General features: G+C 42.8%; 1 protein-coding gene and 1 long non-coding RNA gene across 8 annotated transcripts in view; both read right to left on the reverse strand.

Moving 5' to 3' along the window:
- Positions 1–4,739: 4,739 nt before the first annotated feature.
- The window catches only part of nacc2 (NACC family member 2), a 29,418-nt gene continuing 19,944 nt past the window's right edge, over positions 4,740–14,213 (reverse strand). For 3 of the 7 annotated variants that reach the window (XM_005720420.1, XM_005720426.1, XM_005720424.1), the window contains exons 2-7: positions 10,702–10,883; positions 9,824–10,594; positions 8,105–8,281; positions 6,643–6,748; positions 6,317–6,414; positions 4,740–6,222 (exon numbers count right to left, since the gene is read on the reverse strand). In XM_005720420.1, the coding sequence (XP_005720477.1) occupies positions 5,699–6,222; positions 6,317–6,414; positions 6,643–6,748; positions 8,105–8,281; positions 9,824–10,594; positions 10,702–10,813 (1,788 nt within the window). In that variant the 5' untranslated portion in view covers positions 10,814–10,883 and the 3' untranslated portion in view covers positions 4,740–5,698. The other 4 variants (XM_005720423.2, XM_005720425.1, XM_005720422.2 and 1 more) reach the window with 4 other exon arrangements.
- LOC102193221 (uncharacterized) overlaps positions 4,740–14,213 on the reverse strand; it is a 13,912-nt gene continuing 4,438 nt past the window's right edge. The window contains exons 2-3 of the long non-coding RNA XR_311392.1: positions 14,120–14,123; positions 4,740–5,079 (exon numbers count right to left, since the gene is read on the reverse strand). This is a non-coding gene — a long non-coding RNA (uncharacterized LOC102193221). The remainder of the gene's footprint in view (positions 5,080–14,119; positions 14,124–14,213) is intronic.

Raw genomic sequence — 14,213 nt, forward strand, 5'->3', positions numbered from 1 at the left:
TTTTTTTACTTACTATTAAAAAGGTCCCACTTTTTACAGTAATAGAATAACATTTTTTCCACCAACAAAGTGATTTCCATGAGCCATTAACCCAAACTTATAAGTGTTGGCTAATAGTTAATCTATAATTCTACTGTTCGAAGCTTCAGCATAAATGATCTAAATGGACTGGTGGCTATCAGGGAATGGAATAAAAGCCAGCAAAGGAGAGCTCTGATTGTCCTTTGAGGATCCTGGAGAGCTATCCTTGAAGACTAGTTCAAGAATTTACAAGAGTTCAGGCTGTGTTCGAGGATAAAAGTAGTTATACCAAATACTGACTTTCAATCTTGTTAGAGTTGAACACATTCTTTCACCTCACATACCATATAATCATGCGTGTTTCAATAAACTGCTGCATCTTCAGTCTTTCTCATTTTCATAGCAAAATAAATTTTAAAAAATTGAAAGAATGAGGGGTAGCTTAATAAGAGTCCCCCCATACATATATTTATATATCATAGATGAAATGCTTAGGTTAATATGGTTGATTTGGATCGATCCAGTGTTGCCTGCAATTCTAAACCTGTGCCTTCATGAAATAAAACTGGCTGTATACTGTATGTTACATTCATCTTTGAAGGAACTCCAGTGACTCATCCAGCAAAATTTAACACCATTTTAATGACACAAGAATTTCACAGCTCGGTGGCACAGACAGTGAGAATTATTATTGTCACTAATTTGTCTTCTTTCTGCTGGAATCTCATTACTTACATGTTTGAAGCCATGCAGATCTACAATAAATCGCAACTTCCAGAGAAAAATATATTTCAAGTGCATCCTTATGTAGGTACTTTGGCAAATGCAAAGAGAGACAAAAGACAGTATATGGTGAAGTAAGGACTTTTATTAGAAAGCAGATTTTTCTGTATTGCATTTAAAGAAATTGGGTACTCTTGGACTATACAACTTAAAACTGGTGATGGCAAATATGATGGGAATGAAAGGTAGATTACATCAAAAGTGGCAACTTGCATTTCTGTTGTATATATTATTGATGCTTGAGGCAGAAGGCGCATAAACATCTTTTTCATTTGAAACATAAAGCGGCATCAACACTGAAATTGTCCCATCCCAGTTTGCCTGATCCAAACCCAGCTGATAGTGAAGAACATTACCATGATCGGTGTAGGGTTGTTGTCCATCAAAGGGGGTTATCAACAAAACCTGGGCTCAGGACCACATCCAGAACATGCTTACCAGAGCATGACAGATATGGTCCGTGTCCAGCTCTGTTTGCAAAGCACCAAAGTTTGACTCAGTCCTGGTTTTAAAGACACACACTTATAACCAAGAAGGCTGGAGATAACATCACCATGTCCCTCCACTCTGGAAAGGAAGCTAGCACAGACCGAAGCAAGCTGAAGAAAGACAAAGCAAACAGCAAGAGCACATAGCAAGTCATACCATATGTCCCGTAGTGCACGTTGGGTCTCGTTCCTATTCTGATTGTCAGCGCTCTGAACACATGGCTTTTAAAAGTTGCATTTACTCCTCATTTGCCTAACACCCGGTTGCTCTCAGTGTTTTTCCTTTCACCTTTCCAAGTAGTTCTAAAGTGCTGGCGTTATGTACAAGGACACGTAAATACACAAACAAACCTTCAGTGCATTTTCTTCTGAGTGTGCTGAGCTGTGAACATACTGAACTGTGTACTTAGTCTCTGTATTCCACTCTTTGTCACTACTTTGCTGTCATTAATACAAGAAATTCAGCTTTATGCAAACATTCAGCGAAAGGCCAGGTTGTATAATAAAAAAAATCCAGCCCTGCTCACCACAGGACACCTCGATCTTTGTTTACTAACAGTGACAAGAGTTATTCAGCATAAAATACATGGTGCATAAAGATCAGAGGTTTCATTGGGTTGCGGTGAGTGTGCGAATGGCATGCATTTTATGGTACAAGTGTCTCTTTGCATATAAATGTATTGTTTTTCATGATGAGCCAGTCACTGGAACAAAAAACTACAGTGTCCGTGTGGGGGTGAGCAGAGCCCGATGCAAAGTGAGGAAGAAGTTATTTGCAACAAAATACCTTCTATTCAATAACCATCCAAGAAAAACAAAAAGTTTGATATAAATGAGAAACACGTCCGATACATGACATACATGTAACTGGACTTTTCTCTTTTGGCCACGTCAATCTTCCCAAGGGTTAGCCATGACATTCTCCGTTTATAGTGCAACATCGTTCATTTACCCTGCACAAGAAAAGGATCAAACCCCAAGCGGTCTTAAAGGATTATTGTTCTGTTTTGGGGGTTTTTGATGGCTTTGTTTTGCAGCGGGGCAGAAAAAGTGAATGAGCTGGTCAAAACCAGCGCGTGATAAGGAAATCGTGCGTAAAAAAAGAAAGATCCCCCCCCCCCAAACAACAACAACAAAAGCCCGCCACACCTTAAATGTGACTAACTGATGAACAGGTTTGACTATACTTGACTATACTACGAATGAGATTTCATTTGAATTTCTTCCAAGGGTGTTCAACCAGATTCCTTAAGAGCTGTGCTGTAAATATGTAATACTGGGCTGGTGAGCCAACATGATGGAAAACATAAAGCAAGAATGTAAGGTGAATAAATGACTATGTTATTAATATCATTTATTAGAATAAAAGATTACTCGTTTTTAATTTTAAACTCAAAAATGGCCAAAAAAGTGTTATCTGGCTATATTTAGTAGATCCTTGGTCCTGTTTGCTTCTGAACACAAAGTAATGGCACGCATCCACACCCACACATTCACAGTCTAAGGCACTGCTCCACACCCCTTTAATACTACAGTGGAACACATCCATGTTTCCCACCCGTTATTATTTACTGCTTTATTTTAATTGCAGCTGATTTCATATTCCCCATGTATTTAGTATCTCTGCGAAAGTCCTCCTATTCAAAAGGATCAAAGATTTATTTTACACAAAAACACACAGAGAGAAATATTAAATACAAAGAATATCACACTCATTGCCCAGTTTACTAACTGAGTAGAAAGGTTTCGCTCTCTCTTTTTTTTTTCTGAAGCTATAACAGCTACTTTCTATATTTTCCAAAATAAAGGCTACACATATTCATTTCTCAAGTCTGTTACTCTGACTGGCATAACCAGAAGTGATCAGACATTTAAGTGGCTCAAATAGACAACTGAATATTGTTTGTTTTTTACTGCGAGAAAAACCTGTAAGAATAATAAACATATGATATAAAGGTACAATTTGCAAAATCTCTGTGTTAAAAAAAACATCAAACAGAGGGAAAAAAAGCCTGCACTGCATGTGAACCTTGCTCAGTTTTGCACATAACGATGTTCACTACACTGGAAGACCTGTTCGCAGTTTGAAAAATAAAATAAAATAAAATAAAATAAAATAAATCACTAATCGCTTTAGGTTTAAACACCACCCAGCCTCACAGTCGGTATTAATTTTATATTATGGCATATTTTGAAGAATTTACTATACTCAAATCAAAGCTTGGACCCTCACCACAGCAGTGCTACAGATTACATTCATCCATCATCCCAGCCATCGTGTCACAGTCTTGTTTTATCTACGGCAGATCGCACTTATTCCCAAAGAAAATAAACGCGCTATGAACCTTTTGTTACTACCTAGTGCAATCGTAACCCTGCGTTTCTTGTGCAGGGCCATCTTAAAACTTCCCCTAACAGACGCTGAAACAAGAGCAGAAACAGAGACTACTCTGGCCCCGCTCATGAAGTGGCATAGCATATATTTTGAGAATAGTATTAGTACTAAGCAGTTCTTAAATTAACCTATCACAACCCACTTTCCCCCAAATGTTGGTGGCTTCTCTTTTACTTAAATGAACGGTCTTTTCTGTGCTTTCGTTTGCTGATAGGGGGGGGAAAAAAGATACAGGGAAGATCTATGCATTGCACAATGAAGAAAGGCTGTGTGGCAAAAAAACAGATATCAAAAGAAGAAATCAGGTATGACGAATGCAGGTTTAAAGTCCCTGTTGGACATTGCTTTGCTCCCCCCACCCCCCTTCCAAAACGTAGAAACAGTCATTGTCAGAGAGACTCGTTTCAGGTGTTGTCGTTACAGCCTCTCAATTAAAAAGGTCCACGTTACCTCCCTCAGCGTCTCGGCTCTTTACCTTCTTTTGAGTGCAAATGCAATAAGCCAGCATAAATTGCTCGTATAAGTTTGACTCAATAATTTACCCACCCTCCCAAAGAAAAAAAGAACAAACAATAAAACAAACAAACAAACAGCCAGGTAGGAAGCAGGACTGCGTAGTATCGGTGCATATCACACCACCACCACAACATCACCGAGGTGGAACAGTGCTTCTCTCTAACATTCGTTCTTCTACTGCCCAGTGTAGTGCACTTCTTTACTACTCCATATATCCAGTCTCCTCTGCTCATGGGCACAGCACACTCTTTAGTTTAAAACAAACAAACAAACAAAAAACAAATAAAACAACAACAACAAGAAATTCCAACTGTTACTGTGTAAATCCTGGGTCACAGCCGGATCAGTTCTAACATGCGTCAGACTGCGGTCAGGTCCAGCGGAAAACGGAGAGAGTCCTCTTTGAGCATTAACAGCGTATCTCGAGGCAACGGCAGCTGTTATCTTATTTCAATGCAGGTTTGTGGCTTTGTTGGTGTTTTTTTTTCCGAGAATTCTTTGTATCCACTGTTTGTATGAATGCATGCAAGCTCGGATTTTTTCTTTCTCTCTCTCTCTTTTTTTAGTGCATGTTCATGTTCAAGTCTCTCTCTGTATCTCCACAAGAGAATGATTTTCACCCAGAGTTAAAAAGCACTGTTTTTATAGACCATGTATTCTGAATACATTGGCGCAGATATTCAAGGCTATTATCCACGGGTTAGGAAATATGTCTTATCTGTATGCATGTTTGGTTGGGGAGGAGTGGTCTGGAGCAGACACAGGCATCACATTGACAACCTAATTCAACATGTCATGGGCAAATATGCGCGAATAAACAACTCCATGTGATAGAGTTGTTTTTAGACTGTGGACTATAGACATGACTGCTTAAAGCTACCACAGTACATGGCCTTAAATTGCAAAACTGTTGTTGTTATACATTCATACACGTTCAAAATACAGTAAAGTAACATAAAGGTCAACATTGCTCTTTCCAGATCTGTTTTCCCCAAGGTTACACGGGTTAGTTTCTGATGCAGCTTTCCAAGAAAATGGAATCATTTTACAAATCAGTGTACCACACCGGCAAAGCAGCTGTTGCTTTTGTATTGCACTTGAATGATGAATCATTACAGCCATTTGTTCTGCTACCAGGCCTTTGTAATAATGCTGCGGATGCCAAAACACTGAGTACATACTGAGTGTACCAAGAAACGGGCGGAGCAGAAAGAGTCGACTTTCTCAAAGTGCTAATGCCATGCCTGTGTCTACTTCTAAGAACAGTGTTCTGCTTCCACTAGCGGCAATTATGGGAGCACGCAAGCACACGTGTGCGCATGCATGTGCGACAGATTCCTGTATAGTAAGATCAGTGAGTGCGGCTTCTTGTGCTGAGCGAAATTCCCGTTGAGGAAGCACAGAGGAGGAAGAGTGGCGGACGAGCTGTTGTAAAAGAGCAAGCAAAGAGAAGAGGCTGTCTCTCACAATGTAAGAGACAGCCTAAAAAGGACATTCACTGTCCGTTCACCCTCGCACCATGTCCAAAATTTTCTGCTTCCTGCTCAGCCGGCGTGTCGCCACAGTTGCCTGCCTCGGCTCCTGGGATCGCCCCCAGTGATCTGTTTACACCCTCTAACCTAGCTTCATCCTCGTCTTCCTCCTGTTCCTCTTGGACTGCTCCTTCGCCTTCATCTTCAGCTTCTGCTCCAGCCGCCCCAGACCCGGGGCTGCCTTCTGTCAGGGGTGGGTGAGTCCTGAGAGGGTCCTTACGATCAGGATACAACCTTTGCTCTAAGGTCTTGAAGTCGGCCTCAAAAGTGAGGGGTAACCCTGACTGAGGGGCACCCAGCGTCAGACCCAGACCTATAGCAGCGCTCATGCCCATTCCTGCACGGTACACATCCATGCCATCGGGCAGCATGGACTTAATCTTGGGCAACCATCGCTTGCGGACCCGCCTCGCGTTTGTGCACATGTCAGCAGCAATCACATTCATTTCACTCTCCTTGAAGTTAGGGTTGAAATTTTGACAGTAGACTGTAAAAAAAGAAAGAAAGAATACAGCAAAAGTCAGCGTGGCACAAACTGCCCCCCTTTGAAACTTCCATTACTTCTATCAAGTATGACCTACGTTTGACAGCGTTGAGGACCCTGCTGTCCAGGGGTTTCCTGCTGGGATCACTAGTAGAAGAGCGAATGCCCGTCCCACAGCTATTGGCCAAAGTGTTTCTGCAGGGATGCAAAGTCAACACCAGGGGGCAGAGTCAGCAACAGGCACATACAGTAGATAAACATGGGAGCACACATAACAAACCGCATTGCACAACATGGCCACAGATGGAGTGTGAAAGTTGGTTTGTGACAACAGCAGTAGTGTTGGAGTCATACACACAAGTCAAGCCTAAGAGTCGAAATACTTAAACAGTTTGTTCATTATTTGCACATTTCTCTGCTCACCTGTCAAAGAATGTGGCTAAGAGACGGCGGAGCAAGACTTTGTGTTTGATGCCGGCACATAGATGACAATTCATCAGCTGGCCTCGAGTCATGAACACTTGTGTACCTGTGTGGGAAACAAAGAAAAAAAAAGAAAAAATCTTGTGTGAAACACGCTGACATTACAGCATTTTCCTTTATCTTTGAAGGCCCTCCTCTCTGCTTCTTTTACCTTTTACTCCACTTTGAGGCCTTTTTCTACATTTGAAGTCAAAGTTTAAGGAGATCTTTAATGGACTTAAACAAAATGGAGTCAGAAATTAGAGAAGAGGAACAGACGGTGACAAAAGCAGCACACTATTAAATGACTCTGGTTTTGCTTTCTTTCCAGCGTCATCCCTTCCTCAGCAATGCATGAGCCCTTACACCAATCGAGTTTTGGATTATTCACCACGACTTGCGCATTATTGTGCTCAGCTCTCTGTGAATTACGCTGGGAAGTACTCAGATGTCGTTCTTTTGTCTGGAGAGATTCGGCACCAAATCGATTTAAGGTTTTCTGTCACGTTCCTTTGTGGAAGCTGTATTACCTACACGGTGAGTTGTACCTGTTCTCTTTGAAGTGCCAAGAGTGTGATGTGGGAGCCAGACCAAAGAGTTCAATTTTTGTCTCATTGTACCAAAAAAATAAAAAATAAATAAAAGAACTTTTCCCTCATACTCGCAGAGCTCTGTAAGGACCATTTGGCAAACTCCCGGCAGGCAGTCATATGCTTTTTACTCCAGAGTGACTTCTGTCTAGCTACTCTTCCATAAAGACTGATGATATCTGCAGAGATGGTTGGATGGGTGCAGAGATGGTCCTTCTGTCTCAGCCTTAAATCTCTGCAAAGAAACTTGCAGCTTTATTTTAGCACTTTCAGTCTGACAGACAGAGACGTGGCACCGGCTTCCTGACCCTTGCCTGATCCGTGGATTAACATGGGTCAGACAATGTTTTCCCAAACAGCCTTTTAATTAGGAATATGAATTCAATTAAACAGCACTGAGTTGTAAACATAATTTAACTAAACATTCTTAATCAAATTTTTTTAGCACTTATGCATAGTCAAGTTGCTGTGAATGAGCAGTAATTCTCTGGTAGGAGTCTCATATCAGACAAAGAGGGCTGATTACATGCAGTTGACCCTTACATTCACTATGAATGAAGGTCACAGGGCTGTGGGTAAATTCTCTAATAGATGGTGCTCTTTGCCCAAGTCTCATTAAAAAGATTTCGGTAACTTTAAACTTTGACAATGAGCTCTCCATCCTCCTGAATTTATGACTTTAAATTCATTTAGTTAAATTCATTTTTAAATCCAATTTCGATATCTTCCAAACTCACTTGGTGTGTAAGCGAATCCTTGGAAATTCTGCAGGGGTAAGATGTTAGCATCTAAATGTGCTGTGAGTGACTTGTGATTGCTTTGTGCGTGCCTACCCGCCACCAGCTCCAGCTTCTCTCCAGGGTCCCCCTCAGTATAGAGCTTAGGATGGCAGCGGTAGCCTATCTGGCTTATGAGGCTTGCAGGCAGCGCCACAAGGTCCCTGCGGATCAGCACGCAGTTGCGGTTCTCCAAGGACAAGGGCATCGACGCCATCTCCGGCTTGTCTTGGACTAAAAAAAAAGATACAAAGAACCGAAATGCAAACTTTATTTAAAATCTCACATCACAAAAACACATTGGTATCCGTCACTTTACTGGAATAAAAACACCCTAAACAAAGTTGTTTTCCACGCCTACCCCTGTGTATCCACACCAAAATAGAAGCTATGAAATTTAATTAGTAAAGCAGGTTGGAGTAATCTCATACAAGTTTGTTGTGTTTCATGAATGTTTTAGAGCATTGCAGATGCATCCTAGACAAGTCACTGTGCAGCATCAGCATCTTTAGTTTTGGGGGGCGGAAGAGCGTCGTGTAGGGAAAGAGTGTAGATCTCGGGGGGAACATGTCCAGAGCTGAGTGTTGGGTTCTTATTCAAAAACTCTTTTTTTCACCCCAAAACCTCTAAGACAGCTTGTGAGTGTATACACATGCATTCTCGTCCTGCACGCACACACACACGAAACAAAAAGAAATTAATCCAATAACTGCCACACGCATGCACATAGCGAAAGGTGTAGATTAATCAATTTGTATGTGCAGACACATCTGCGCGCGTGCACACACACACACACACACACACACACACACACACACACACACACACACACACACACACACACACACACACACACACAGGAAAGATGTGCATGGTTCTCAAATATCCTACAATGTCACCCTGGGGTGCTCTGACTGATTGCAGATAGAATGGATTTCATAAATATGTGAAACCCTAGAATTTGACAAACCTCCCTTTGAGCTGCAGGATGTGAAGAATGAAGGAGAGCGGAATCTGTGTGTATGTGTACTCATGTGTGAGTTTATCACTATCCATAGGTACCCCGTCGGTGTGTTTATGTGAATGCAAACCATTTACACCTGCATGTATTGAAAAAATCTACACCAGTGTAAAAAATGTGGCAGAAAGCCATAATGAAAAGCGGTACGGTCCGGCTGCTGTAGCTGCGATAAGGAAGATGTTGTTGGTCACGAAGCACTTCAATCATAACTCCATAAAGCTATCTTTAAGCTGAAAGAACCCCCCCACACACACATGCACACACACAAACACACACACTGGAAGTACAACAACCTGCTTTTCAAAGATGCACAGGACACACGATGCATAAAAGATTAAATAAGGTAATTGGGATGAAATGAATGTGCATCAGGTTCTAGTTTTTTTGTTTTGTTTTTTTAATTTTTTGCACAACCTGTAACAGATAAGAGGTCTGGATAAACCCCACATTTAGTTTCTCCAAGTCCTCTCAAGTTTTACTTTGAGATCGCTCTGTTATCAAATTAATTTCCTCCATATGAGCCGAGGGCAGCTGAGAAAGTAATGCACCAAATCAGACTTGACATGACTACAAATTTAAAGTTGCCATTGAGACTTTATCAGAGTCCTGGACTTTGATAGTATGTGCTTTAAGGATCGAAGTGCTGTAAAATCAGGGGGTGTGTTGTAAGCACAGCTCCTTATGGCATGCCACTGTTGTTTCATATACTAATAAGCATTGTTAAGGACTTTAGAAACATCTAACACAATACTCACTCCCGTAGGGATTGGCTGAACGTCCATAAAGATGACTGTAGGTCTCCTCGGTGATCCCATCGTAGGGCTCCTCCTCAAACTCCTCATCCTCGTTCTGGTAGGACGTGGGACTGTCGGTTGTGGGCAGACTGGAAGCTCCGGGGCTGGACCTGTCACCGCCGGCTGCTCCTCCTCCTCCAGCTCCACTGCCACTAGTCCCCTGGAGGCTGAAAGCAGGCATACCAGGGATAGGGGTCCCTCCAGCTGTTGTGTAGAACAGCGGCCCGGCCCTCCCCAGTCTACTTCCAAGCTCTGAAGGCGAAGTCTTACTTGGCGTTGAAGGTACAGTCAGGGGCAAGGGCTCACCTCCTTCAATTTTAATCTTACGCTGCGGTATGAGCAGAGTCGAAGACCATCCCGGGGTCCCTAGAAGGGCAGCCACTGCCAGGCCGTTGCCATTATTACAAGGACTCTGTGGCTCAGATACCGTTTCTTCTAAGGACCCCATTGTCTGCGAGTCACAGTGAGGTGAGTTTGCCTTAAACATTAGGTCCATGCCTTTTTCAACTATATGCTGAATTTGGAGGTAGCCAGCTGTGTACATGACCACCAGCTGTTCACTAGCTGCCATTGTTAGCTTCCCTGTGTAGCAGAAAGTGAGGATCTGCTCAAAGCAAGCAGGTGTGACTGAGGAAGGCAACTCAAACTGGGTCTTGGTGGAGCTGCTGAAGAGGTCACGAAAGTAGAGGCTGCTGGCGGCCAAAACAGCCCGGTGGGCTTTGAAAGCCTGGCCTGGTTGAGGGAAAAAGAAGTTGAGAACATTGACGAAGACAGTTAGCACTTTGTACAAGTTAATCTGTGATTAACAGAGCAACATTAACATTTTTCTGCCAACTGACCTTTAACCAGTATGGATACATCACAGTAGTGTCCCAGCAAGCGCTGCTCATTAAGGGAACCCAGAACCGTAGCTCCAAAGTTTGGGATCTCCACATGGAGCAGCTGGGACATGATGGCCACAGAGTGGAAGGAAGATGGGGCTTCAGATATTCACTGCAGACTCTGCCGCCGAGAGAGGCATCTGTAATAACAAAGCGGAAGGAATCCAAAAAAAAAGGTATGGTAAATGCGTTGGAGAGGAGAAAGGCACTGACAAATGAAGGAGCAAAAAGCAAACGCGTGAAAGATGAAAAGACATGCCAGAGGGAGGCAGAGGGGCGAGAAGAGAGAGATAGATCCTCTCAGGTTGTTTCTCTCTCTTAGAAAAAGCAAAGAGTAAGAATGAAAATAGAGTTGCGATGAAGTGAGAACACGCATACAGTTGAGGGAGAAGTGAGAGGTGTGCGAAAGAAAGATGGATATGCAGAGATAGTGGGTGAGAGAGTCGAGGCAGGAGAGAGAAAGGAGGAGTCACTCCACAGAAAAAAAAAAAAAAAAACACGAACACAATGCTGCGCCTACTGTGCATAGAAGGTTGTGAAATACCTTTAGGCTATGTTGTTTTACATTACTTAAATTCCAAGAACCTTGCACTCCTTCCATGTATTGCTCTTAATGCATCCAGAACAATTTACCCACAGCATGGACTTTGACAGCCTGTACGCCTTAACTTTTCTCAGAAATAAACCCCACACTGAATGCAACCTGTTTTTCATGTCATAGATTTTCCTGGATTTCGCTGACACCGTGGCAGTTGTTCTCTTTCTCAGATCTAGCTAGACAACAATCCAAAGAAAGACAACTTTAAAAAACAAAACAAATAAAAAGTCCTTTTCAGTAACACTCTCCAGATATATTTGCACCTTCATTCCAGCCCTGAACCTTTTATAATTGCCTTTGTCTTCCCACCAACCCACACATACGTACATATACGCACTAGTTTCATTATTGAGCAATGCTGCAGAACAGTTTCCAGGAATACAAACTGAAAAAGATGTCACCGCCTCTCTCTCTCTCTCTCTCACACACACACACACTCTCCCACTTCATGCACTCCATACAGAAAGGCATGCACTGTGGCTTACTTACATAAAAGCCTGCATGCATGAAGACACACACGCACATGCAGTAAAAGCTGCACAGGGAAATTACTGTGTACTCTGGCACGCAAGCACTCACCTGGAGAAACAAGAACATGCCTTTTCCTCTGCTAACAGTCTCTCACACATGCACAAATGCACAAAAAGAGTGCTCACTCTGTTATCCCAGACAGTTCTGACCTGAGTAAGCCAGTCTTCTGGTTAAAGCACACCATGGAGCCTTGACACACACACACACACACACACACACACAAAACACGCCAGCAGCAGTCAGGACCAGGACAGAAGAGGAGCAGTTAAGAGACGGAGGGAGAGCACTCAGATGTACTCCGTCTGGTCGACTCTTTCTCTCACTTAAAGTGTCATTCCTAGTGACTCAAAGATGATTCTCTCTGCTGACTGACTTTTCTCTGTCTGTTTTCTCTCGGCCTATCTACAATCTCTATACCCTCCAAAGCCCTATTCTCCCTGCTAAATGTCTGCTCTAGCACTGTCTCAAAGCCTCCCTCTGCCTCCTTGTCATTATCTCGCTCTCTCTCTGTGTTTCTCTCCCCCTCTCCCTGTTCTCCAAGGGTTGAATTCAACAAGTGCCGCTGTAGATAGGGGGAGTGTGTGAGTGAGAGAGAGAGAGAGAGGGGGGGAGTGAGAAAGACAATGGGGGGGAGAGAAAGAGAGGCCAGAGCAGAGCAGAACCGAGCAGAGCAGAGCGAATCAATGATGAAAGGAGTGGGAGGCTCAGTGTGTGCGCAAGCGCACGCCCGTGCATGTGTCTGCGCGCGTGTGTCTGATCAATGCAGTATCTATACGTCGCAGGGAGTGGGAGGGAGAGAAAAACACAGGCTACAGTTACAGACGGAGACAGAGACTGGGCAGAGCTAAAGAGAATCAAGGGAGGGAGGGCGGGAAGGGAGAGTTGAGACAGAGAGAAAGTCATTTGAGGACAGTACGAGTAGAGAAAGACAATTAGGTTGAAGCAACTTCTGCTACTTGGACACAGACATGTATATACAGTCTAACAGAATGAGGGGGAGAATGACTAAGACGAAAAAAAAAGAGAAATGAGAAGCACATACAGGGGTCACATCCACCATTAATTAAGGAGACATCGAATAGCGAAACTTGTGAGCGCCCAGTTTGACGCAAGTCTGGAAAGAATGCGTCACATCTCAGTAAAGCAGAGCTTTATTAAACTCGAACTATAGCGTGCACAATGCAGTGAATCCTTAAATCCTTCTAAATGTAGAACTGAAAAGATTGATCGAAAAACAATCACCAGTGTCAGGGTATTTCCCATTATTCGTACCATCTTTGTAAGACAATAGTTAAAAAAAAAAAAGGAAAAGAAAAGAGAGGCTTTACTTTTGAGCAAGTGTTGTGTATTTTCTCTGAATCATGCAAGGACATCTCTGCCAAACACCTACACATAAACAGAGAGAAGTGCTGTCTTCACGCAAGACTATTTTGTATTTCTACATGAATTGATGAATTAAATGATTAATTTACGCCTCCGCTTCGGTGGCTCGGCTTGTTCAGGTGACATTTCTCTGCTTTCTCTTGGGTACTTTTTTTGGCCAGCCCATAGAACGCTTCCCTAAATGTTACTTGATCTGGATGAAGGAGGACAGGAGCCAGATGTCACTGCCTGCGACAGGACAACCGCTAAAAGAAGGACAACAGCTACCACAGAGGATAAGTTCCAGAAAGATGTGTGTGGGAGGGTATAAATGCATAACGGATGAGTAGGAAAATGGTTGTTTTTTTTTACAGTATGTGTGTGCATATAAACACACGCACACGAACGAATGCTGTGTAATTTTTACATGTCAGAGTAAAAAAATATAAAAACAACAAATAACACTAAGGAGACAGCTTTCTCGGAGTGCCGTGCTGCGTTATAGGTGACGAGACATGAAGACATCCTTTCAGCGCATGTCGCTTATCTTAAAGAAAAAAACAAAACAAAAAAACATCAAGCTGATGCTGAGGTTTTCTGAAAGTGAGCACGTCTCTCTCCCCCCCTACAAAAACTATCAAGGCACATTGTGCTCAATTCTTTGCCAAAGAAACCTCAAGTGGAGAAAGTTGCGCTAAACTGAGCAAACTTTTACTCTTCAGTTGCAGCGGAAATATGAAAGGGAGGATATCACAAAGCGTTGAATGCAGTGAGTCAGACTTTGGTTTACAGAGCTTTGGCCCAGCAGTGCGATATCTGCACGGCACATATAGGCACACATGAGTGAGCACACACAAAAAAAGCACAGTGAAACGCAGGAGAAACAAATCTGCAAACACTCTCCTGCTTTCTTACACACACACACACACACACACACACACACACACACACACACACACACACACACACACACACACAC

The sequence above is a fragment of the Pundamilia nyererei genome, unplaced genomic scaffold (genome assembly GCF_000239375.1).
Source record: "Pundamilia nyererei isolate P.nyererei 1_Seehausen unplaced genomic scaffold, PunNye1.0 scaffold00002, whole genome shotgun sequence".
Lineage (NCBI taxonomy): Eukaryota > Metazoa > Chordata > Actinopteri > Cichliformes > Cichlidae > Pundamilia > Pundamilia nyererei.